The 25,297-nt window shown below is 42.1% G+C and overlaps 2 protein-coding genes across 14 annotated transcripts; one reads left to right on the forward strand and one right to left on the reverse strand.

The window, feature by feature from the left end:
- The first annotated feature begins 1,938 nt into the window (after nucleotides 1-1,938).
- rassf11 (Ras association domain family member 11) lies at nucleotides 1,939-5,121 on the forward strand. Its single transcript, XM_035158283.2, has 3 exons — nucleotides 1,939-2,066; nucleotides 2,255-2,369; nucleotides 2,448-5,121. The coding sequence occupies exons 2-3, from the start codon at nucleotides 2,267-2,269 to the stop codon at nucleotides 3,767-3,769; spliced, it is 1,425 nt and encodes a 474-aa protein (XP_035014174.2). The 5' UTR covers nucleotides 1,939-2,066; nucleotides 2,255-2,266; the 3' UTR covers nucleotides 3,770-5,121.
- A 486-nt stretch (nucleotides 5,122-5,607) lies between these two features.
- csde1 (cold shock domain containing E1, RNA-binding) lies at nucleotides 5,608-23,203 on the reverse strand. Of its 13 annotated transcripts, none has more exons than XM_035158274.2 (24): nucleotides 23,056-23,203; nucleotides 19,935-20,617; nucleotides 18,752-18,999; nucleotides 17,345-17,533; nucleotides 16,545-16,743; nucleotides 15,766-15,875; nucleotides 14,085-14,171; nucleotides 13,614-13,711; nucleotides 13,449-13,530; nucleotides 12,995-13,123; nucleotides 12,710-12,835; nucleotides 12,372-12,587; nucleotides 12,046-12,216; nucleotides 11,799-11,963; nucleotides 11,619-11,630; nucleotides 11,334-11,351; nucleotides 10,185-10,292; nucleotides 9,266-9,444; nucleotides 9,045-9,157; nucleotides 8,815-8,934; nucleotides 8,539-8,717; nucleotides 8,287-8,450; nucleotides 8,049-8,181; nucleotides 5,608-7,151 (listed from the first exon to the last, which is right to left on the reverse strand). In XM_035158274.2, the coding sequence occupies exons 3-24, from the start codon at nucleotides 18,875-18,877 to the stop codon at nucleotides 7,104-7,106; spliced, it is 2,772 nt and encodes a 923-aa protein (XP_035014165.1). In that variant the 5' UTR covers nucleotides 18,878-18,999; nucleotides 19,935-20,617; nucleotides 23,056-23,203; the 3' UTR covers nucleotides 5,608-7,103. The 13 variants fall into 13 exon arrangements, with proteins under 13 accessions (XP_035014165.1, XP_035014161.1, XP_035014163.1 ...); XM_035158270.2 differs by having other exon boundaries at nucleotides 13,449-13,515; nucleotides 15,709-15,875; XM_035158272.2 differs by having other exon boundaries at nucleotides 12,076-12,216; nucleotides 15,709-15,875.
- Nucleotides 23,204-25,297: the final 2,094 nt, after the last annotated feature.

Below are 25,297 nucleotides of genomic sequence, written 5' to 3' on the forward strand. Positions count from 1 at the left end.
ACATCACTAGAATTATTTCATATTAAATTTCTGCCAATAGATCCCTTTCACTTAAATCTTACACTGAACTATTGGTATGGCTGGAAACCACAAAAGATAAGATAAAAATTGTGCTTTATCATTTCAGGTGAACATTTAAAGTAATTTTCCACATTTAGCCATTCACTTGTGTGACACACTTCTGCTCCTCCGTTCATCTCAAGACGATGTGCAGCTTGAGGACACTTAACAACATGTCTATTTTTAGGGAATGTGATCCTAAATGTCAGCGTTCCTCTTAGGGTGCAACTAGTTTAAGAGATCAAGTTGGAAATGGGCAGTCAGTCAGTTCAGCCTTAAGAAAATAAAGTCCCAGACCTAAACTTCTGAAAACCTGGTGCTTGAGGACATTTTCAAAATGACAAACCCTGTGAATATTGTATTTTTTTTCCCAGTTTATACACAATTTATATGAAAACACCAGAGGTGGATTTAACTGTCTCATGCTCCAGATTAAACACTTCCTTTTTGTTTATTGTGAGTGTGAACTTTGCACAGATCAGTAAAAGTGAAAAGTTCTATGAAGAGTAAATCTTTCACATTATAGAGAGATCAGACTATTCCTCGACATGAACCTGGACATGTGGTTTACATGAGCAGAGCAGGGAGTCCAAGTGACCCCGGCTCAGATTACCCTCAGAACTATCACTGTCAGACTGTCTCACAGCAGGTGCTGCTCCTGTCCTGCCTCCAGTCTGGGAGCTGTTTGGGTCAGACCGACATTTCCTCTGGTTTTTCATTGTTCTAATTCATTTCAAACATCAGATGATAATCTATCGGAGAACCAGCAACACATGAGTCGTGAGAACAGGAGAATGAAACAAATCCAAAGGAGCCTCCTTCACTTCTATTCACTCAGTTGGCAATTTATAAGGTACACCTGGCTACATTAAAATAATTCAATACAATATTAAATATTCAATTTGCAAATAAATGGTTTAGATTCATGGCGTTGATTCAACATTGTGCTGTTTAATTGTATTGCATTATACAAGCAGGTGTCCCTTTTATGTTGTACACCTCATTTCTGTAACTGGCTGTAGGCTGAACAACAGAAACACCTCTCTGTACAATGCAACACATTTCAAAAGCACCAAAAACAGTGAGTTAGTTTTAGCCAGAAGCAGCTAATAAAACTTCCAACTGTGTATATTCCCACTGTATAAATAGATCTGGATGAAGTTGGTTGAGAATATTTGTCTGGTACTGATTATGACTAGTGTCAGATTCACAGGTAATGATAGATCCTGCATGTGGGATGAAATCGGACACCTCTAATCCAACAGCCACACTGAGACCTCAGACAGAAGCTCACAGCAGCATAAATACACAAGTCTCCACAAACATGTTATTAGAAATGTTTCATAGATCGACTCATATCAAGATACTTAAGCAAATGCTGAAGGAAAACCAAACCTAACATGTTGTTGACAAGCAGTTGAAGTAACTTATTAAATTTGAGTAATTTGATCAAAATCTGAAATATTGACAGTTACATTAAAAATCTAACCGTCCTGATTTAAGTGAACGGACGTTCTGAGTATTCCACAGACCGACTGAGGTATGTGCCTGATAGCGGAGGATTTGGTTGCACAGTTTACAAGCTCAGCATGTTTACATGTTCTAGTTGGATCGTTATCACGCTTCCTGTCTGAACGATAAAGAGGAACACCCAGATCTATAAACAGCATTAATGTATAATCCTCCCTGGAGACTACACACAGACAGGACCTGTTTGTTTCCAGGAACAAGTTCTGTATTAGATTATACAGCATCATCAGTGTGTTGCAGCATGTCACTGTTGTAGCTGCTGGAGCTATAGTTCACAAAATTGTACAATTTCATTGAAGTCTAAACAAACTCTATTTTTGCTGTGTGTAAACGATGGGTGGGAACATTCACTGTCCAGTAGTAAATGCCATCAGGAATTTTAATTGGTCTTAATTGCTCCGCAGTCCCTCCCAAACAGAGTGTCCAGCCCCTGAACAGACGGGTCCAAACATCTGTACGGCAGACAGGACAAAAAGGTGGGTCTCTGTATTGTTTTATTGGATTTTACTTGAGGAAATGTGTTCTTAAAAGCTTGTCTTCTCTTGATCAGTTATTTTTGAGACAGTGATTCAAACTGCCCTGAAGCTTGACCATTACATGATGGCCAGATTACAGTTAATGCTAACAAGGGTCCTTCCGCTGTCTCCACCACATCCCCTTACAGAGCCTGGATACAATGGAAGTGAAGGTGTCAGTGGACGGCGTCCAGCGTGTGGTCTGTGGAGTTACAGAGGAAACAACATGCCAAGAAGTGGTCGTAGCGTTGGCTCAAGCCATGAGTGTGTATATTTGTGGCTCTACAATTTATGTTCCGACATGCTAAGCGAGCTATTGACCACGCTCATCTGTCTCTACAGGTCAGCCCGGACGCTACATTTTACGGGAGAAATTCAAAGACTTCGAGCGGTGCATGACCGCCGACGAACGCCTTCTGGAGACTCTTGAGAAATACGGCGAACAGGCCCGGGAGGTCCAGCTCACCCTGCTCCACAATGGACCCTGTGTCTGGGATGAAATGAGCAGAACAAAAGTTGGCAGATACCAACCTTGCCCGCCCCTGAGAAGGAAGGATGCAGCGGCTCGAATGCGGCGAGGCAGCGGTTCACTGAGTTTGCATCGCCAGAGCTTGCCGCCGTTGCCTTGCTCAAGGCAAGAAGCTGAGCCACAGAAAGAGGAACTGAAGAAGCCTAAAAGAAAGTCTCTGACGCTCATGGAAGAGGCCTGGGAATGGCTGGAGAATCTGGGGAAAGGCAAGGTCTACAGAACTGCCTGTGACAAGAACAGCAAGAGAATCGATAAAAGGAACCATACCTCCGTCGATGTGTCTCTCACTGTTGACAAAGATAGCTTGGGTCGAAGAAGTAGGATCAAAGTCAGAGGTCAGAAAAGCAGCAAGTCAGACTTGGATAATCAAACATCCTGCTGCATTGGAAGTCAGACGAGGGGTAAAGAAAGCAAACGCTGCAAGAAGAGTAAAGAGGCAAAAGCTGATGACCTTTGCCGTTCAAGCGTAGTTACAGCTGAAGATGAAAAAAATAGTCTCAAAGAAACCGTCATTCGTCAGCTCAGTTGTTTGCAGGATTTGCAGGTCCAGACAGCTCACATAGACAAACTGATTTTTGAGCTTGAGGAGAGACAGAGGGCCAAAAGAGCTGAGCAGGACGCCCAGCAGAGACTGGCTGAACAGGAGATGGAGCAGATCAAGTTTTGGGAAAATGAATTAAAGGCGGAGGAAGGTCATGAGAAAGACTTGCAGAGACAGTTCCTTGAGATGAGGGCGAAGGCCGTTGAGTGCAAAACCAAACTGGAGGAGTACAAGTGCAAAATGCAGGGGCTTGATTTCTTTGCCACTCAAAACGTTGTTGAAGAGGATTCAGAGATGATTTCAAGAGTCGATGGTGGTGCTGCCACTGAGTTTTCCTCTAAGGACGCGTATCAGCAACGATCTGATCCAGATGGGGATGTTTATGTTAACAGGAAGTTCCTGCCCAGAGAAGACTTCGACTCTCCTCGCGCACTGGTTTCTCCCAACCAGATAAAGGAGAGGCGGCCCACAGGTCCCACAGAGCTCAGGGAGTGGTGGACACGCTGGTCTGACGCCCAAAACACTCAATTACAGACTAAAAAGGTGATTCACCGCTCTGAACTCACAATATATCTGGGTAGTACTAAGGTTTAGTAGCAAATAAACAGTCACTGATACGAAGCCAGTAAAATATGATGAATGCTTTATTGTATGACAGTTTGTTTTATTCTTTAAACCAATTTTTCATTAGCATTTTGCTACTTTTTGACCTTAAAATAGCAGTTTCCAAATATGTTTGATGGCACACTGACTTGGAATAAGGAGAATGGTGCTGCTTTCATTCAGACTCCTCTGAACGTGTGTTCTTGCTGAATGTAACTGTGGTGAGTGGATGCGATGAGTGTGGAACTGACTGATTGTCATATAGCTTCAATTTCCAAATTCAAGAGTAATGCTGAACTGTAGATCAGTTAAAAACACGTAGAAGTGGTTAAAAAACAGCGAGGAAACTTATAAAATATGAAGAATTCTGAACAGAGTTTTGTGTATTTGTCACAACAGCAGCTCCTCTAGTTCAAGCAGCCGGGAATCATGGGTAATATCCATCCAGTTGGGTTGCGGTTCAGTAAGTGGGACTACACAGTCAGAGCTCCAATCAACACATTGAAAGGTTTTGTTTTTTCTCTACATGAAAACAACTCAATCGCTCGGACACAGAGCCAAAGAGAATTAAACAAGTGACTGCAGAGGGCGCTGTTGTTCAGTAATAGTTACATAGTGTTTCTTTAATTTGTACTGAGTGTATGAATGACAGATTGTATATCTAGAGTATGTTGCTGCGATGGAGCCCCTCAATAACCCTCATCAACCCAGCCCTCCCAGGGTTTGCTCCCTTCTGTGAGCCCCCTCGTGCATAAAATGGCTCCATGTCAGAAGTGACACCATGTGGCCACAAGCAGGGAACAAGGGCAGGGGGTCAGCTGAGGTGGAAATCAAACACCCGTCACATCAGGAAGTCATTAGGGACATAGGATAACTTAAAATTAAAAAAAAACACAAAACACAAATTATTTTAACTTTTCACAAATTTAAATGTGACATTTATTATGTTTATTTTACTGGATTCTTCATGATTGCTGTGTATTCAACCTTAAATTGAAGTAAATAATGGAATTCTTTGTACTGTACATGTTATTGGGCAGCTGCACCCTGGCCTCAAAGCTGTTTCCTCTGTTCTGGCAAATAAACAGTCACTAATACAAAGCCAGAAAAACATACTATGAAAATATGGTGAGTGCCTCATTGAGTGACAGATTTTATTCAGTGCTTTGTATTGAAAGTCGTGATGTCTTACTTTTAGTAATTTCATAACTTCCATCTGTGGTTTTTCTTACTGTCAGAAGTTAAAATGTCCTCTTTGAACACCTTTCAGTTGAAGCATTGGGCTACAATGAAATCTGAGATTTTGATAATAAAATGGTAACATTACTACAATAAAGTCATAATTTTAGGCTGTGTGTCATTTAAAGAGAAAATCTGCCTGAGTTAAAATGAGGAATGTCGAGCACCTTAAGTTATACTGTTGGTAAAGGTTTCACACATAACTAAACGTGATGTTTTAGCTAGCCAGCACTGCATTATCATAAGTATCAGTATCTAACTATCTGCTCCAAACAAAGAACTACACAGACTTGGAGGAAATTGCCTATTTGTGAATAAGGAAATGTTTGGTAGTTGTCCACTCAACATTGTTGACACCTACGTGACTTTCAGAAGGTTTCATAGTTTCACAACGAGATAGGTTCAAAATTTTGGATCCAGAAGGGATGAAACTCTGGTGAGCACAAGTCTCTGCTGCTTGAAGTCAACGCTGTCTTCGGAGGAGAACACCGTTCGGCACTAGTGTTTTTACTTCATGCTTTATCGTTTTCTGTCAGATCTGTTAAAGCAGACCTGAAGCCTCTGAAATAAAAGAAATACAAACAAGCACGTGATTTTCATAAAACTTTTAATTCAATTGTTTCATTCAAGACCATTAACAAAAGTACATGAGAACCTCTGAATGTGGTTTAACTGAACCCTGGTGATTTCTGAAGTTGAAAGTAATTTTGACTGCAACTTAAATGTGCAGAGGCACAACAGTTCACCCACCACTTCTCCAGAGCGCTATAACTGATATCCTGAATTTGAATGCTTTTTTTTAATAAACTGGATTTTCTAATACTTTACCTTCCATATTATTTAAGTTAAATTTGTTTTATTATATCTGAAGTTTGAACTTCCACTAAGAAAAAAAAAGAAAAAAAAAAAGCACACATTACATACAGTATAGTTCAACCCAGAGGTTTGGGATGCATATCAGTATTATCTCTACTAGAAAAGATAGCCACCCTAAGATTGTTCTGAATATTTTGGCGGTTGGCTGGGAACAGGATACTTTTTTGTTTTTTTTTACATTTTTTATTTTTTTATGTCACTTTGCTTGTAGTTTTTAGGCACCTTATCTCTTACTTAATTCAATATTAGCAGATTGAGTTTTAATGAAAAAAACAAAAAACAAAAGCAAAAACATGTGCAAGAAAAAAAAAAAAAAAACATAGTATAAAAGAACTGCAGATATAAGATGCCACAAGGAATTCTGCACCCGGGAAAATTTGCTTAAGTGGAGCATGTGAATACCAAAAAGGTATCTAAAGGCTCCAGATTGCTAAAGTAAAACCCATTAGATTAACTACTTCGACATTCACATACATCACAAACCATGCTTTCACTTCAGCTCTTCAATAAAGCATTTTAAAACTGCTCAAAAAAAACGAGCAGCGAAGAATCCTCAGTTTAAGCTCGCACATATGAGAAATATGATCCTCCTTATGGAGGGAACTTTGCTTTATATACGTTTTGTAGGAAAGCATACAGAAAGTGGAAACTTGACAAATGAAACCATTTGAAGTTTCCATGGATTAAGGGGCAAACATGAGAAAAAGAAACAGGAGCAGAAGCTCAAAGACATGCCGACATACGCACTCATCAACCCAGGCAGACTACAGGACAAAGGACAGGTGCAGAATTCCAGACAAAGCAGATTCAAAAGAGAGGGACACAGACAGCCACACAGTCATCACTCTGATTTTAGAGGGGCAAGGCCCTCAGAAACATATACCTCCATTACACACTAATCACTTCTAGGATACGGCGCGCACACACACACACACACACGCACGCACACACACACTCAGAGATCCCATGTACACTGCAGTGTGGACTCCATATCAAGTACATCATACATGGGAGGCAGGGAACCATGAAATGACAAAGGTTCCCTCGCAGGTATCGATGGGGACAAAGATTACACATGCCGATTACTGTATGCGTGTTCGTGTTTTATGTATGAGTTTGTGTGTACAAGCATGTGTCAAATCAAATTCCCTTATCTCCTGCTGTTGCCACATCCCACCAACACTGAATGGGGGGTTAGGCTCTGTATTGCTCAGTCGATGACGCCAGGCTGACGAGTCTTGCGCTCCACATTGAAGCCCTGTACAAGAACAAACTTTGTTAAAGTTGATGCCAATATAATACAAAATTCAAGTAATCCAGTAATTGAAGATTAAAGGAAGGAAAATATTAAAGCTGGTGTGATTCTAATCATTGCAAGACGAACATCCACAAAAGGAAAAAAAAACATTGTGGCCAACGTTGAAAATCGATGAGCAAGATCATATACGGGAACATGATTTTTAACGTTAATTGTATGAAAAAAAAAATATAGATTTTTCAAGCATATCATTCTTCAAGTACAACATATAATCCAGTTAATGGTCTTGTTTTGCAGTTTTCTTTCCTCAAATAAAAACTGGAAGTCAATTAAAAGTCAGGTGACTGGACCGGAGGAAGAAAAACAAAGGCAGCAAAACTACTCAAGCCATATTCAACAATATAATCCCACCATTTAAAATTGTGTTTTCATCTTAAGTGTTATGGTCCTGTTTCAGGCGATGGTGTGTTGATCTCAGCCATGCGTTTAATCTTAAACTGTAGTTTATAGTACTGCACAATTGTTTCCTGCTCCCCTGGCGTTTTTCTCCTTTTCTCCCCGTCTGTGCCAGTTGAGATGCAGCAGTCCTCCATCATAGTGGCACAAATTTAGTTGTTTCTACTTGTTTGTTTGCCTGCTTTTGAGTTGGGGTCTGATTGTCCTGTTTTTGTATTTACTTATTTGACTAAGGTATTCAGGGCGGGTGGGGTGGGGGTACTGCATGTACAAATGTCAATTTGACTCATAAAATAACTCCATTTACAATGTAGAACTAACCTTAAAAAAAAAAGGATTATTGCTAAATATCCTTTAATTATACAATAAATAGCAAAAACAGTGGCTAATTTCAGAGTTCAGGAAAAACTTGCAGTAGCAGTGCAGTAGGCTCAGTCGTACCTTTGAGTTGTCAGGACCGCGGGGCTGTCTAACGATGACCAGACGAGGAGCACTGGCATCATCAAGGGTGATGCTCTTCAATCGGTTCACCAGACGGTCAGGGCGAGGAGTTGCCACTGGTTTAGGCCCCTCGCTGCAATGTTAGGGGCATGATATGAATTCAAGATTAACACTGAGACCAAATATATTCAGATTGAAAACATCAAATATCCTGTACGCAACCAGCCGGAGTTCCTACCTGACTCTGCGAACATTGCAGGCACTACATTTTCCTGTGCGTTGATTAAGGACGACCGAGAACTCCACCTCATCCCCGGTTTGGAGCTCCAGGCCATCTTGCACTTCTTTTACGTGGAAGAACAGTTTCTTGCTCTCACCGACCTCATATGTGATGAAGCCAAACTGGGGACAACAAAAAGAAACGTTGAAATCAGTATCCCTTCACTCAAGTATAACCTCAGTTTCTGGAAATAAATTGTTGATCACTTACCTGGTCTTTGACACACTCCACCAAGGCTCTACGCTGGGGGACAACACTATAGGCCATATTCTGTCCAGTCTGGGATACTGTGCAAACCTGGAACTTCACAAGTTCTCCTTTCTGCAGACAATCTGCCTTGCTGGCCATACCCATGATTCCAAAGGGATAACTTGGACCTTTTGTTCCACCTGAGACAACAAAGAAGTGGGTGACATTTTAATTTCCCTACAAGACAAACTGCATTAAATGCTGGATCTGCAAGTTCCATCATAATTTGTCACCAACCTTCCTCTGTGATTTCAATAAGCCCTTGGTATTCTGTTTGGGAGGGGTCTACACTGCGTAAAGGACGGATGACTTTGCCCATCATCACTGCCGCACCAACATCCTCGCCAATGCCATTCACTAGAAGAGAAAAAACGATATTTCACAATTTAATTGTAGTCCCTTTACCAGCCACGTTAACAAATCTTACAAGTGAATCGTATAAAGAAATCAGCTAAACCTCTTCATACCTGCAGCCACTTTGGTAACCTTTTCAGCACTGACTTTGTTTCCTTTTCCTTTAGAGAGCGTGTACTCCACTGTGTCGCCCAGCTCCAAACTGTCCAAGTCTCCACACATCTCACTGAGGAAAACACATATAAATAAAACCAGAATTCAAATTCACAGATATTTACATGTCACTCACAAGAAATCTGCAAAAAAAAATACAATCTTAGAATTTAAACTCTACCTGTAGTGAAAGAAAATCTCTTGGTCATGATTTGCTGTCTCAATGAAGCCAAAGTTGTCCTTCAGTGTGGCAACAAATCCATGTAGTCTCTTGGCATTGGAGGAGGTACGGTTGAGGACCCTGATGGAGACTGCGCTCTGCTGGCCAGTTCGCTTCACTTCGTTGATAGAGAACTCCACCTAGAGGACAAACATTGTAAGTCTAACATGGCAGAGACACTGAATCACTCCTAGAAACAGAACCACAAAAAGGTGGGTGATATTAGCAGCGATCCTCAGCTACAGGAGCAAACTTCATATCGTCATCTTTTCAGCAGTACCACTTGAGTTGACCCATTAAGACTCTAAAAAGTTTCAAGTAGCATTGTTCGATCACCGAAAACCTGAGGGTTTCCTGAGGAATGGCCATGATTTAAAAAAAATCTCAGCTTCTGAAGCAGGTAGAGACAGAGCTTAAACATTTGGCCTTTGAGTCATTGCAGTTTCCCTAAACTGAACATTTTCCAGAAACCAATAAAGCTGGAAAACTTGCTGCTCCTCAAAAATGTCTCATACCGACTGAGCCTTGGTCAGTGGATCAGCAGGGACATTGTCTGGGTCCGACTCGCCTTCATTGTTACTTTATTTGTTATTTTCCCCTTGCTCGGCCCTCAGCCTTCGCCTGAAACTCTATTTAAAAACATGTTCTGCGGGCTAAGAGCACTGACGAACACATTTCCCATAATGCATTTCACCTTTCCCGCAAGTACATCAGCGAATCATGACACAATTAATCAGTCACGCGTCTTGAAAAGTATGAAATTTGGTTTACACACGCATGCTGCATCAGGTCAAAATGGGTACATAAGTCCTTTTAGTGAGCAGTTTACACTTAGTTGATTCTTTGTATAGTCTTTAAATCTGAAGATAACTGTAGGTACCTTGTCTCCAGCCTGTGGGAGACCTCCTCCCTCTAGGTCTTTAGTATGGTATGCCACAGTGAGCTTCACTCCACAGTCTTCATATCCAATAACTCCTTCCTCCGATTCCTGCCAAAAGGACACCACATCAAACTAAATTATTTGAGCATCACCATTGTTTGATCCAGCTGCTCCCAGCCACTGCTGAGTCGCTCATCAGTGATATAACCATTTTAACAAAATCTGTTGAAGCTGCCAGTTTCAGGTGAATTGAGCAGAGCATTTTAAAGTATGCATTGTATTAGAAGATGGTGTACAGATAGCCTACACAAGCATGAGAGGCCTCAGTTTGTGCAATGTTTCACTCTGTACAAGCACGGGTGGTTAGCATTAGCCTAGTCTACTGCGACAGCTCTGCGTTACAGCAGCATCACTACTGTAGTCTCAATTATTGGGAACAGTCCTGTAAGACTCATATTTTATTCCTTCAATTATTTTAGCTATTGACTGATCCAATCACAGCAATGCAATTTGCTGATATATTACCTCCACCATGGAGATCATTTTTTCACCTGGACTGTAAAACATTTGGACAGATTTTTAAGGAACTTGGAAGGATGCATTTTGGGTCAGAGAAGGTCCCATTGCATTGTCGTGCGGATCCATTTGCTTCATTAATTATGAATTGATTGAATAATTAATTCAATCTATGGTCGAAGCGTGGGTGCACGTGCACCGACGTTGCCGGTTAGTAACAGGTACACAGTGAAAGGCGAGTTCTCGTGTGAGACAGAAATACTGCTTTGACTTGTTGAGTGAGAGTATCCGTGTTGGCGAAGGTATTCGCTCTCAGAGCATCCTTCTAGATACACTTTTATTACGAACACAAGTGTGACCAAAACAGTGGATTAGTTCCGCTGGCCAGGCTGGTTTGACAACTGAAAATATTTTATGCTTCAGATTCTGATGGGTAACATTTTTTGGGTTCTTTCCCTCTAGAACTTAACGGTGTGTTCCCAAAAACCCATTCTAGTAATCAGGATTAGTGTGTAGTCTCTAAATTGTGCAGCTCTATTGCTCACTGAAGAAAGGATGTGTGGTTGATTATGGGTTTAATAGTGATCAAACACCATGCTGACATTGGTTGGCCAGAGGCCTGCAAAGACCAACCTTTTCTACGACTTTACCCTTGGAAAAATAAGAAACACAAACACTTGTTACACAGCAAGGCTTGTCAACAGCACGCTTGTCAAAAGCTGTTTTCATACACTGCGTTATGTGTCAACTGTTGAATTTTATATTAAACATCTGAAGTCTAGGAATATATTGGATAAAGTTGGTGAAATTATTTGACTGTATACAAGAATAATTTGTATAATATGCCTAAAATACGAGCATCATCACTCATTTGTGAGACATGGTCATGTGGCTTCATGCAGAAGGTCTCAGTCCTACCTTGTCTTTTTTCTAAACCAACAAGGGACATGGACAGGTGGAGGTAAATGGAGGACAAAGGAAAGAGTAAAATTAGAACTAAAAATGGGTAGAGGGGTAGAAGAAGTAGGTTGGGGGTGGATCAACAAGGCTACTGTTTTCAAAGAAATGGGGATGCCGTAATATTTGTCATAATAATACCTTCTCCTTGCCCTTGGTAGGACTGACATTCTTTGTGGTGACAGCAATAACTTCTTTCTCCACCACACCCATGAAGCGCTGCTCAGACTGGGTATGGAAAGACACAGTGCCCTTGGGCAGCTTCTTGATGCGCACGGCATGGTTCCTCTGAGCAGACAGCATATCCTGGCAACGACAGAACATTTAATTTCATTTGTTTAAAAAGTAATTGAATGTGGCTGCTAAAGTAGTAACACAGAATACATACTTTGGTGAAAATCTTATTAACAGGACCTACAGGCACAACAGTAAACTCCACTTCATCCGAGATGTGCAGTTGGCTCTCCTCCAGCACTTCACTGAAGTGAAAGAACATCCTAGCATCCCGATCCACACACTTTATGAAGCCAAAGCCATCGCGTATAGCCGCAATCACCCCCTAGAAAGAGTTTTGGTGGCACAATTGCTGTCTATGAATAGGTAATCACTTAAGAGGTCTCTATAAATCAGCCATTTTTTTCAAATAAAATTATATATTCAATAATTTAATAGACCATTTGTGAAAATCAATCACTTTCTTTAGGAATCATTTACCATTTCACGCGTCTCCTTGGTGAAGTCGAAGGTGTCTGGGAGGACGTCGATGTTCGTCGCCCTCTCCAGCTTGTCTCTGCGGTCGGTGGAGATGTTGAACTGAATGTGATCGCCCTCCAAAAGGGTCACCTTGGATTTTGTGTCCTTCTCCCCGAACGGCAGCTCCTTGTCAGTGAAACCAATTCGAGAACTGATGCGACCTGGGAGAGGGTCGTTCTGTGGACGCAGGAGAGAAACATTTTTCTTGGTTAGTGACTCACAGGTGCATCACTAGTTTTACAACCAAAGCCTCATGAAATACGCAAGAATCCACCTTGACAGACTTGTAATCTACTTGCCTGGTTTTTGGTGGGAACCTTGGGAATGACCTTGACGACAGTGCCTTCAAACTGCTCAATGCTGATATCCTCAAAAATGACCGTTCCTTGAGGGAGCAGCCTCACATCAGTAGCTACTTCTTTACCCTAAGCCACAAGAACAAAAAAAAGGTAAATAATGGTCTAAACACATCACACCAGTAATAAGAAAGAAACAGGTAAATTGGTAAAAAGAAAAAAAAGATTTGCCCAAAGTTAAAAAATAAGAAATTTGTGGATGGTACAGTTGAAAAGCTTGACACCTACATTTCTGTCTTTGATGGTGAACTCGACATCATCTCCAGCCTGCAGAGCCTCCAAATCACCCTTGAACTCACTGTAGTGAAAGAAGATCTCCTTCACCACGTCAGCCCTTTCGATGAATCCAAAGGCCTCCTGAAAGACAACACATGGTTCATCAACCTACCAGTCAAAATGCGAGTTTGGTGGAAATCATTGAGGTATGGAATAGAAAGAGATAAATGGCATCTAGTTATGATGCTACCAAACACCATATCTAAAGCAGATCTGATTATTTTTAGCTTATTTGGTAAACAAGTAGCATGGTTGGTTAAATCTGGGTTGTCAGGTAAAGTCCATATCCTTATCTTAACACCCCTGGACTGATCATTTTGTTTTGCAAAGTCAGCCATCAAACAATCACATTATGTCTTATCATCGTAATTAGAAAGGTTCATGTAAGGAGATCATTGGTCCGTACCTTTGTAGCGCACACCACACCCTGGCACCGCATCTGTTTCTTCTTCACCAGCTGAATATTACGAGCACTAACCGCACCAGTGCTGAAAGACATAGAGAAATGAATTGGAAAAAAAGGGCAACCGCTGGGAAATCCAGACAATAGTGTCAAAGGGGAAGGGCTCACTGTTTGTTGGTCTCCATGTAAAAGCTGACTTTGTCACCGGTGTCCAGGTGGATGTTACCCTCTACATCCTCAGGAGTGTAGGTAAGGTAGAACACTTCCTGTGAACGTCACAGTGTCAAACCTTGTCAAATGGCTAGGGCACACATTTTAATGATTAAACTGTACCATTCGAAACCACTTAATAAAATGAAGTGTGAATGCATAAACAGAGTAGAGATTACACTGGAGATTTAACAAGAAAAGACGCGTGTTGGCTCAGTGTCTGTACAGAGTGTACTGAGTGAGATGTAACGTTAGATTTCACTGCAGGCAGCTTCATTCTTCTGCTTTAAGTGTTTAATTACCTAGACTGTGGTGCTCCACTTCTGATTACATAAAAGATCTTTAAGAGGTTTTGTGTTGTTGCTTCATTACAATAACATTCAGCATTTTCGTGGTCAAGCATGTTGTAATCTATGTCACTTTTCTTACCCCATTTCTTTCATAACAGACACTGCCATTGGGAACCTGCACAGGACCAGACTTTCCATCCAAGTGCACTGGGATTGATGAGACAACCTGCAGAAAATGGGGGAAATCACAGAGGGGAGCCATTACCACACTGATTCAGCAATATTCTTTCAAATTACATACACCAAGTTAAGTATCTCTGGAAACATGATGGATGAAAGGCTGAATTTCAAATAAATGTCATAATAACAAGTAGATTAAGTGTCAGCGGTGTGGAGCATCACTTACAGGTAGGGGTGTAACGGTACACAAACCTCTTTTTTGAGGTCACGGTTCGCTACGTTTTCGGTACAGTAGAAACAAGGGACAGAAAACAAACTGATTTTTTTCTCTCTTTTCAGTCAACCCTGGTTAAGTATGGCCTTTTTTTTTCTTACCTAGGTAATTTTTTTACAAAGTAAACCAACAAAATAAACATGCTCATTAAAAAAATGTAATTACTAAAATAAATATCCATTAAGGTGATGCATGTAGAAAATGAACTGTTCATTATCATAATTAAATATAAGTATTTTCATTTTTTTTTTCTTAAAAAAGAAAAATGCACTTGTCCACAGTTTGCAGAAAGGGTTTGATGCCCTGTTGGTACGACACAAACACTCACTCTAGGGACAGAGGTTTATAAAGGGCTGGTGTGACTTGCTGGCTGAAATGTGGATGAGAGGGAACTTCGTAATGGGGCTTGATTACTTTCAGTGTGTGTTTGAACCCTGTTTTCTCAACAACAGTGAAGGGTCACATGTCCGCTGCTAAGAAAACAAATGTCGCTCGTTTTTGCCTTAACACGGTCTGAATATCTGCAAGCGGTAGCTTTAATGCCACATTGAGCTGGGTTTGCACTGAACTCGTTTTTTCCTTGTCCCACTAACGTTAGTTATTTCCAATGTTAGTGGGACATGACTGGCGATGCCGTTTCAAACAGTCGGCATGTTCGTTGTGCTACCAGCTACATATCAGACAGCAGTTGCGCAATGTCAGCATAAGATAAATAAATTTGGCAGGTGGACTCGCTGCATTTGTTTGGTACACGTGCGTAATGAACCAAAGGGCCTGTACCGCAAATTTTCGGTTTCAGATACATGTACCGTTACACCCCTACTTACAGGTTAGCAGAGTTGCATGTGCAAGATTGTGCTGCAGTGTAAAATCTTAACGTCTAAACCTGACTATAGAAGTCAATGAGCAAATGAATCAGTACGAGTGTGCTGCTTTGTGGAAACACACGGCTCTACATGTAGTCAGATTAGTTATGTGAATGCATTACAGGATGAGTGGTGTCAATAGCATGTTGACAGTCTGGCAAGTTACACCGCTGCCTTTACTGGGTCAACTCAACTTAATGACGGAGCAGTTGGGCCCATTGACAAGTATAAACCCATTGGGCAATTTAACATTCAGCACCTCAAGCAAACATGCACGTCATCAAATCTTGAAATGTTTTTTTTTCTTCATTTAAATACAGGATAAGAGGGGGATCAAATTTTACCGTGTACTTGGAATATCATCCCCTGCCCTAAACACAATGGGCCATATAAATCATTTGACAGACAAGGACAGAACCAAAAATAAAATGGTGTTCCTTAACTGGATGAATATAACCATGCAGCACAGTAAAGGGATAGGCGTGCAGGTCTGGCCCCACCTGGCCCGAGATGCGCTCCTCTGGCAGCACCTCTGGCTTTATCTTAAGCAGCTTCACTGCTATGCGCTTGCCAGTGCGCCTGTCAGAGGATACCTCAAACTCTACATCATCTGAGGAAAGAGAAGCAGGAAAACACTTAGCACACTTCAAATGATACAGGTGGAGCTTGATTTTCATTAAACCATTTAGACCAGATGCAGTATATGCATGTATGAACCTTTAAGACCGGGAGTGACGTTTGCGTGCTTCTCCTTTTAGAGCCAGATGAAATATGTGCGCGGTTTGAAATTCTCTCATGTAAGGCGAAATGTAGTTTGTAAAGTTGCTTTTCCGATGATGGCTGACGATCCCAGAAAGATTGAAGCAGATTACAGCAGTGTTTCTTTGATGAAAACAAGGAAGACGATTTCTGCTGATCAAGGCTAAGTCAGGAGGAAGACGAAGGAAGTCTCACCTATATTATAGTTTGTTTTTTAAAATGTTAATAAACTTCAGGGAAACAGCAATGATTTACAATGAACGCCAAATGTTTAAGCAATCAAATGTTTTTCATTTCACGTCTTTCTGCTTCAGAGGCTGAGAAATATACATTTTTGCCATAAATGCTATAAAAACCCTCAGGTTTTAGGTGGTCGTTTTCAAACAACACTTAGGTTTTAGAGTGTTCTTTTATTCGGCTCCTTAGGTCTTAATGGGTTCATGTGGTTCAAGGAGTTTCTTGTTAACAGGTGAGGATTGAGACAGATTAGTTATTCATATTTGTACACAAGGCCTCTAACCTCCTATTTTGAGATCCTGCAGGTTGCCATTGTACTGAGAGCAGTGGAAGAAGAGACGATCCTGACGTTCAGAGCACTGGATGAACCCATAGGAAGTCAGAAGCTTCTCCACCACGCCAGTCTCTCTAATGCCTGGTCCTGAGCCATTGGCGTATGCAGTGTGCCCATTGTTATGGAGCATTCCTGGGTCAAAACTCATCTAGGGGAGAGGAGATACAAGTGTTAAACTGCATTCAGAAGTGGATCAACATAAAGCAGACAAAAATGGAGCTGCAATTTAATGCAGGGTTAAATGCCAACTTACAAAAAAAAATTTGAAAAACACTTCAAAACATGCATGTAAAGCACATTTCATAGCATGTGGGGAGGAAAAAAAGCAAATATAAAGCTACATTAGAGCCTTCAGGGTCTATCTGGCCATTTAGAGAGGAGAAAACCCATTTATGCTTAAGAACGGTTTTCCAGTCTTCAAATCTTCAAAAAACAAACCGCAACATTTCTGATTTACCTCGTGTCATGCACTAAAACTACTATTCACTCACTATATAATGTGCTTTTAGTCCCACATCACCTATCAACTTTCATGCAATTCTTGTTAGACAGACAAGTTCATAAAATGTTCAACTTCCTCTCAAACGACAATTTAAAACCAGTGAAATTCCCTTATCAAACTCTGCCACTACATCCTGGTCGAACTTCCACGCTACTCCAAACCATGCTGTTAGCGAAAAGTCACATGACAACAGCGGGGGACGGGGCTGTTAAAGTCAGCGTGGGCACTGCCGATCATGCCCTCTTACTGATCTCTGATACAAGGGAGTCCGCTTGTGTTTTTTGCTTCCTGGTTGGGGGTGGCAAGAGACGGAGGAGGAGCGGGGGATAGACATGGGACCGGTAGAGGTGGATGGGGCAGAGCCAGTGTTGCGAGCCACTGGCGGTTCAGAGGAGCCTCTTTCCATTTCTGACACGGGGGAGAGGACTTGAATATGCTGTTGAGAGGAGGCAACAGCTTTGACAAGGAGCGTGCGCATAGCATTTAACGATTGTTTAAATTAACGTCACCACAAGTTGTTATTATCCGGCACCATCTTCTACTTGACCTTGCTAATCTGCTGACATTTCATAATCCGCCTATGCACGATTTTTGGGGGGATGGGGGGGGGGCACCATATCTCAGCAATATTCTACATACACGATACCTTGTTTTATATTACCCCATTACAACCACCACTAATACTCAAACCCTGTGAGAAATCCTGACAACAAAATACCAAGCCAAAAAGTAAACGGACACTCGGTAACAATGGCTGCTACCATGACACTTTGATAGAGCTACCGTGACACCATTATTCAATACCGGTGCAATCAAACAGGAATGGCTCTTCGGGGAAGGCAGACTTAAAAACTGAAACCAAGTTCTTCAAGGTGAAATGGTTTACATGAAGTGTCATAAATCTTACTCAAGGTCACGTCAAAATAAAAGTACCAAAAATGAGGAACCAGAAAATGCGAATGACAGATCAAATAGCGGTGCATCTACAGTGGACAGAGTGTTGGTGATGGATTATGGGTTATGAGGTGGGGGTCCCAGAGCAGCCTCTTATTTTAGGTCCTGTTCTGCAATATCAAAACAAGCTACACTTTACACATATGCAGGTCTTTAACACTAATACCCTTGGTACAGGATATTAAATACTTGAATACAGGGGCAGAATGTCTAAACCTTTGGTTTGGCTGCCTGTGCAGTGATTACGTGACTATAAAATGTTAGTCTCAGAGATAATGCAGGGGTTCAGTTCTGATGGGCAAGAACTTTAAATACTACCAATTAACATTATTCAAGGTTCCCAACTGTTATGTAGTTTAGCGTTGCCTTGATTGAAGAGACGTTATGATTTGCACGTGTCACCACCCGACTAGGGTTCTACAGGATTGTGATGCAAAATAAAATATGAGGGGGGAGGAGGAAAAAGACTAATTGTAGGATTCATTAAAAAAAGAAAATAAAAAAGCAACAAATTTCCACAGTCTAAGCAGCAGAACACCCCTCAACCTGCAACAATATATCTGAGTAGAGGCTAGTCTCGGGAGCCCGAAAAAGGATGAAAGTTAGGCCATTCACAGCAGAGATGCAGGGCAAGGTGGGTGGATGGGTGTTCGATGGGGGGTGGGGCACGTTGAAAAAGAGGTGGGAAGGTGAAACTTACGGAGCGGCCATATGGCGACAGGCTGAGTCCGACAGGGGAGGTGCTGCTCAGGTCAGCGCTAACAAACGCGGTGGGTGGCGACGCAGGCAAGGTAAACTCAACAAAGCCTTTCCAGGGGCTGCCCATATTTTCCCATAAACTCGGACCAAACTTGCTTGAGCACTTGATTACTTGTTTTGATGGTTTTTTTGCTTGACGTTTAAGCACTATTTATTAATGTTACCACCCAATGATACACCGCTGGATGTCTGCAAGGGTGAAGAGAGGAACAAACATAACGGGTAAGGCAGATAGGTCAGCCAGTGTACCAAGTGTCACAGTGTACCAAGTGTCACAAACAAAAGGAAAATAGCTGAGGGCTTTAATGCCCGAAGGAGGAAGTTGAAAATGATTTTTTTTTTTTAAATTAGGGAGGATATGTCTTAAGTGACGGAATATAAAAGGGCGGGGGGCTGGGTGAGGAAAGGCAATCAAATCACTCCTCAAAATAAACCGCATAACTAGTGTAACTGATTGAGGTGGTGGCGGCTTGGTAGAGCATAAATATGTGAAATAGCATTAACAATAACATGACTAAAATCAAATCTTCAACTGAGCATTACATCTTGCACTTCCACATTGTGTGCTTTCAAGCCCAGATACAAACATGTGATTACTTGTTAAGACCAATGTACAAGGTTAAAGTCAATGAAGAGCTGCAGCAGCTGCTTTCACTGTGAAATAAAATCACCTACAAATAGTCACTGAATGAGCTGCTGTTTGATAAACGCAAACTAATTGATGAGGCCAAAACTCAAGATACAAAAGTTTCAATGACAGCCATTATTTACAAAAGTTGCTCACGTGTTTGTCAAATTTGAATATTGATTAAACAAACGAGGATGAACTGAGCAGTCATTGGTGCTCAGTGATAAGAAAACAAAGTCTGCGAAGCACGGCTGGCCAAACTGAATTAGAATTGAGTGTTACACAATCTGTGTTTGTACATCTGTGTAATAAGAGTAATGTGTAAAAACAGGGAATTTAACGAGTCATATTTTCAGGAGAAAACTACTACAATCAACACAACATACATTTGGAGGAGGAAATTCTTGAAAACGTGACATATGAAATATCTAAACAAGTACAGTTGACATCACCACAAATAGTCTTATATTACGAAAGTACTACAGTCGAGACCCACCTTTATTTGTCGTCTTGTATCTTGTTATTCTCTGGATCTTGATGACTATACAGTTCCTGCAGATCTCTTCATGCACACAGTTGAACACACACACACACACTTGTTACACGTTTCTGGCACAAGTTCTAGATGGTTGCACAAAGCAAAAAATTATGTGTGGAGGGGGGGTCTGGCACAAAAAAGGCAAACGCAGGTGCAATAACACTGCTTGGAAAATGTTACAAAGAAAAACAGTGAGAAGAGAAGAGAGGGGAGGTCGGGGAACTATGGGGAGGAGGGGAAAAAAAATAGCAGATAGCAGCCCACTCCACACCCCGGCGGTGAGTCTGAGGTGTGGTGAGGATGAGGAGGGCTAAGAGCAGCGTTGGGACGTGTGCTTTGTCAAAGCTGTTGAGTAGGCACAAACTTCTGGTTTCAGATCAGTTCAGAATACGCTTGGGCATAGGCTTGCTTCTTTTCTGTGTTTCGGTTGAGCTGATGTGCGTCTTCTTTGGTCGTTTCAGGATTTGGTTACTTCTTGCGTTTTGAACCCTTGAAGTGATCCTTTTTTATTTTTTCCCCTGCGTGTCTTCAGTGTTGCAACTTTGCTTGTTTTAGGGAGGTTTGTCTTCAGTTTCTTTGTTATGATCTGAACTTGAAGCAGTTCCGGATGGTACAAAAATTCAGTTCCGTTTCACTTCATACTGTTGAGAAAAAGCAGATTTAGTTGGTTGAGAAAAACTTGAAAACATGACTTAACTTTATGTTGTTTGACAATAAATTCATATATCAAATATTTGGGTGGAGACAAAAGAAAACTGTCCCAGGAGAAACACTCCTGAGGACCACCAGTGACCTGAAGTTTGTGAGAACACTAGATTCTTTGCCCCAGACTCACAAGTATAAAAATAGGTTTTCCTCAGATGCCTCTGGATACAGCCCATAATGCCAGGCAGCTGACTACCAGGCTAGAGCTGTGGATCAACAAGTCCTTGTGCATACCTTCAGTGATATATATGGCAGCAAATTGGACTGTCTTGTTTTGTCATTTATCCCACATCTACTGTAAATGTGCTCGCTTGATACACGTGAATAAAATGTTTGTGTATTACACATGTAAATGTAGCTAATGTTAGTTAGACACTTGGCAACTGAACACAATCAGTAGGTTAGAGCAGAGTGGGGTTGACCCAAATACGCTGCTTTGAAAAAAACAAGCTGGGGAGCCAACACAGGACACATGATATCTATTCTGCTGTGACTATGTCGAAATGACTCTTCCCACGTGTTACCAGGAAAGTTAATATACGATGTCGTGAAAAGGCTTGCAACTTCCTACTTCATATTTGTAGCCGAGTTATGTGAGATGTACCACCAAGTTTTCCTTCCTTTCACAGATCCACAAGAACTACAGCTGTAGTGAAAGCACAAACACGTCAGCCATCACAGGATGGCTTGGGTTACTGGGTTAAAGGTGATGAGCAACGAAAAGAAACAACAGTTGTGTGAACCATGGAGGAGGTGGCATTGCTCCATTCTCCCCTTTTCAGCAGTGCGCAGATACAAAACCTAAAATCACAGGCGCCGATTTGCATTTTCAAACACTTTCTGATGAGCATCAAACAATACAGCTCGGTGATAGTTGAGCAAGAACAAACTAGCCAACACGCAGACAGTCCCAGTTATGACCGTTGTAGCTACTAGACCCTCGATCAGGTCTCTGGTCCTGGAAGATTTAACCAACGGCGCTACTCTGTGGTCCGTGGCCCGAACAACAAGCACCCTGACAGCCCCACCAGCCATGTGACTTGCCAGCGAGCCGCCATCCCCAGCTGGAGCTGCTAATAGAGGCCTGATCCAGCACGTTGCGGCAGGAGAGCGTCACAGGCCCAACCAGCTCGTGTCACAGTCCACACCAGGAGCCGAACACATAGGAATACCCCTCACACTTCGCTAGTTCACTGCTGGTTCGTCGGAATAAAACACACAGTGACGATGAAGTATCTGAGTAATCGTCTCAATGACCTTGTGTGGACAAACAGAAGCAGACAGCTTAGCACGTTGCTAACGCTAAAGTCGTAAACAGCCAATACCCCCCGGGCGTTTCCTACTTTTCCACATGGAAACCAATTCACTGCGACACAGTTCAAGCTAGCGGCACAAATTAGCTCATGTATGTTAAAGTTATTTGACTGACACTTGTGCGGGGTTTGAAACTCACGGGAAAGTTGGAGGAAAAGTGATCGGAGTGAGAAAACAGCGGCACGTATACCAGGCTCCATTCGCAAAACGTGCTTCTTAATGTGCGCTGGCTTCATTCTTAAAATCAGTGCACTTAGTAGAGACTTTGACGAGACTTGAAACGGACATGTCAGTTGGACAGACACACCCGGCAGCCACGTGATAAACTAACAGTTACTCAGACTAGAAATCGTAGTTCGTAGAAACGGGTGGCAACGGTCCCTTTCCTCCCGACACCGGGTGCAGTGACAGATGGAGCTGCAACCTCTAAAGCGGAGTTTTGGGGGCTGCCAACGTGAATGTGACGCAGAGACAACCCTAAAACATGAGCCATTCCACGGTCCGAGTGTAGCTGCAGCTAACTTGGCTCACTGCGAACCAACCTCACTGAACAACAGCTGGGTTTAAAAAAACACATAAGGAGAGGTAGTGAGCGCTAACGGCACGAGGACGGGACAACAAAGAAGCTGCGAACGACGAGTCCCCGTTAGCTCGAGTTGATTTCTATTCAACTGTCACGTTTTTTTGTCTATCGCTTCGACTACAATCCCACACAAGTATCGAGTCCGACATACGGCGACACGTTTTCCGCAACACCGGGCTCTCAATTCATGACATTAGGCAACGTAGCTAGGCCGTTTGCAATGCTAACTCGCTGCTAGCTGCTAGTCAGCTAGCATGCCGCTGCTGACTACAGTGTGTGTGTGTGTATGTGGTGATTTATGGTGAGGAAAAATACGGCTGCCCCCCACCCAGGCCCGAGCTCTGCGTATGATAAGGCGCTGGATAAAAACCTCGTGTTTGAGGCCCCACTGTACAACACGGGGTTAACCTGTTGCTGCCCCGTTGCAAACAAATGTCTGAAGAGTTGTTTGAAAAGAGAATATTAATAAAAACTCACCCCAACAGCTTTCAGCACTGTCACCAGCGCCGCTAGAAGCAGCACGGCACATTACGTAGTGAGCAGAGAGGCAGATATCGCGATATTTCAACAGACCGACCAGAGAGCCTACAGGGAAGAGTGGCCGCTACTGAGCAGTTGGATCGTTGTCTCGCAATGATCCATGGGAAACTAGGCTTACGTTGATAATCATATGCTGTAACTAAGGAAGAGTTGTGTATATAAATGTAGATAATTCGAACCGAACCTAGTTAAAGTCGTTGGAAGATTCGGTTAAAACACAAATTGACAGTAACACAAGAAAGTTCTTAAACTGCGCTGATGGGTTAGTTCACCCAAAAATGAAAATTCACACATTATCTACTCACCACTATGCTGATGGAGGGGGTGGGTGAAGTGTTTTAGACTATCAGGGGTAAACAGTGTTGCAGCCAAATCGAATACAAGTGAAGTAACTGGGGACGGATTCTTCAAACGTAAATAAACTACAGAAAAAAACGTAAAATACTTCCAAACTGCTTGTGTGGTGTAATCCACGCGCGAACACAGTTCTAGAGGTGGATGTAAATGATGTTGTTTCGAGACGATTTTGATCGATTAAAAAAAAATTTTCGGTTAAATAATGGGTCACCCTTTACTTCAGAGGTTCAAAGGTTCAAAGGCAAAAATTCTGATCGATGCAATGAAATTCTTAGTTCTCTTGTCTATGCCTGGTGCCGTCAGTTAGAAACATTTTAATATATATATACACACATATATATATATATATATACATATCGGAAGCCTTTAAGTTTAATCATAAATAAAAGGGATAAGAGATAAATAACAGCTGAGGTAGATGAGGTTATTTAGGTGTGCTAAAAACAGCAAAAGACAGTATAAAAATCAGTGCAGAATTATTACAGTTTGAGCACAAAGAGAACAAGGTGCATAACGTTCACTGTTGGCAAATTCTTCAATTCAACGCACATATTGTACATATTTCATATTTTATTTTATTTTATATATTTAATAAATCTTATAAGCCTATATTTCTAATCTTGCATGGACCTATTGGAACAAACACAATTTCCCCCTGGGATCAATAAAGTATTTCTGATTCTAATTCTGAATGTGCAAAAAGTTGCATTAAGTCCTTGTTGGTTATGTGTGGAGGGTGGGAGGGGGAGGGGGCAGGGCCAGTGGCTTGGAGATGTTAGTCATTCTTATGGCTTGGGGGTAGAAACTGTCATTTCACACTCCTATACCGTCTGCCAGATGGAAGGAGTGTGAAGAGGTGGTGCTGGGGGTGTGTGGGATCTCTGGGGGTGTTCCGGGCTCTTCTGAGGACCCTCTGCTGATAGATGTCCTGCAGAGATGGGAGGGTCGTTCCAGTGATGTACTGGGCTGATTTTGACCACTCTCTGCAGGCGTTGGCGGTCTGTTTGTGAGCATCTGCTGTGCCTTCCTGATCAGCTGAGTGATGTGTTGGGTCCAGGTGAAGTCCTCACTGATGTGGACGCTGAGGAATTTGAAGTTGTCGACCCTTTCCACCTCAGTCTCACCAATGTGTAATGGTGTGTGTTGACTCCTCCCTTTCCTCAGGTCCACTCTCACCTCCTTTGTTTTGCTGACATTGAGCGTCAGGTTATTGTTTTGACACCCCAGCAGCAGGTCCTCCACCTCCCTGCGATAGGCTGATTCATCGTTGTTACTGATGAGACCCAGGACTGTTTTTTCATCAGCAAATTTCAGGATTGTGGTGTGTTTTCATGTGAGGCTGCACAGTCGTGTGTACAGTATGGGACTGAGTACACATCCTTGAGGGATGCCGGTGTTCATGAGTAATGTCCTGGAAGTGGGGTTTCCAATACTGACAGATTGTAGTCGGCAGATGAGGAAGTCTGAGTTCCAGTCACAGAGTTGGGGGTTCAGTCCTAGGCTGAGTTGAATGCTGAGCTGTAGTCAGTGAACAGCATTCTGAGGTAGGTGTCCTTGTTTTCCAGATGGGAGAGGGCAGTTTGCAGGGCAGTACAAACTGCGTCCTCAGTAGATCTGTTGGACCGGTATACAAACTGCAGGGGGTCCAGTGTGGAGGTAATGGTGGATTTGATGTGACCCAGTATGACCCGATCGAAGCACTTCATAATAATGGGTGTAAGTGCAACTGGTCTGTAATCATTCAAGCAGGTTACTGGGTTTTTCTTGGGGATTGGGATAATGGTGTTCTTTTTAAAGCAAGATGGAACTGTGGCCTGTGTGA

The sequence above is a fragment of the Hippoglossus stenolepis genome, chromosome 6, assembly GCF_022539355.2.
Source record: "Hippoglossus stenolepis isolate QCI-W04-F060 chromosome 6, HSTE1.2, whole genome shotgun sequence".
NCBI classification, from domain to species: Eukaryota; Metazoa; Chordata; class Actinopteri; order Pleuronectiformes; family Pleuronectidae; genus Hippoglossus; species Hippoglossus stenolepis.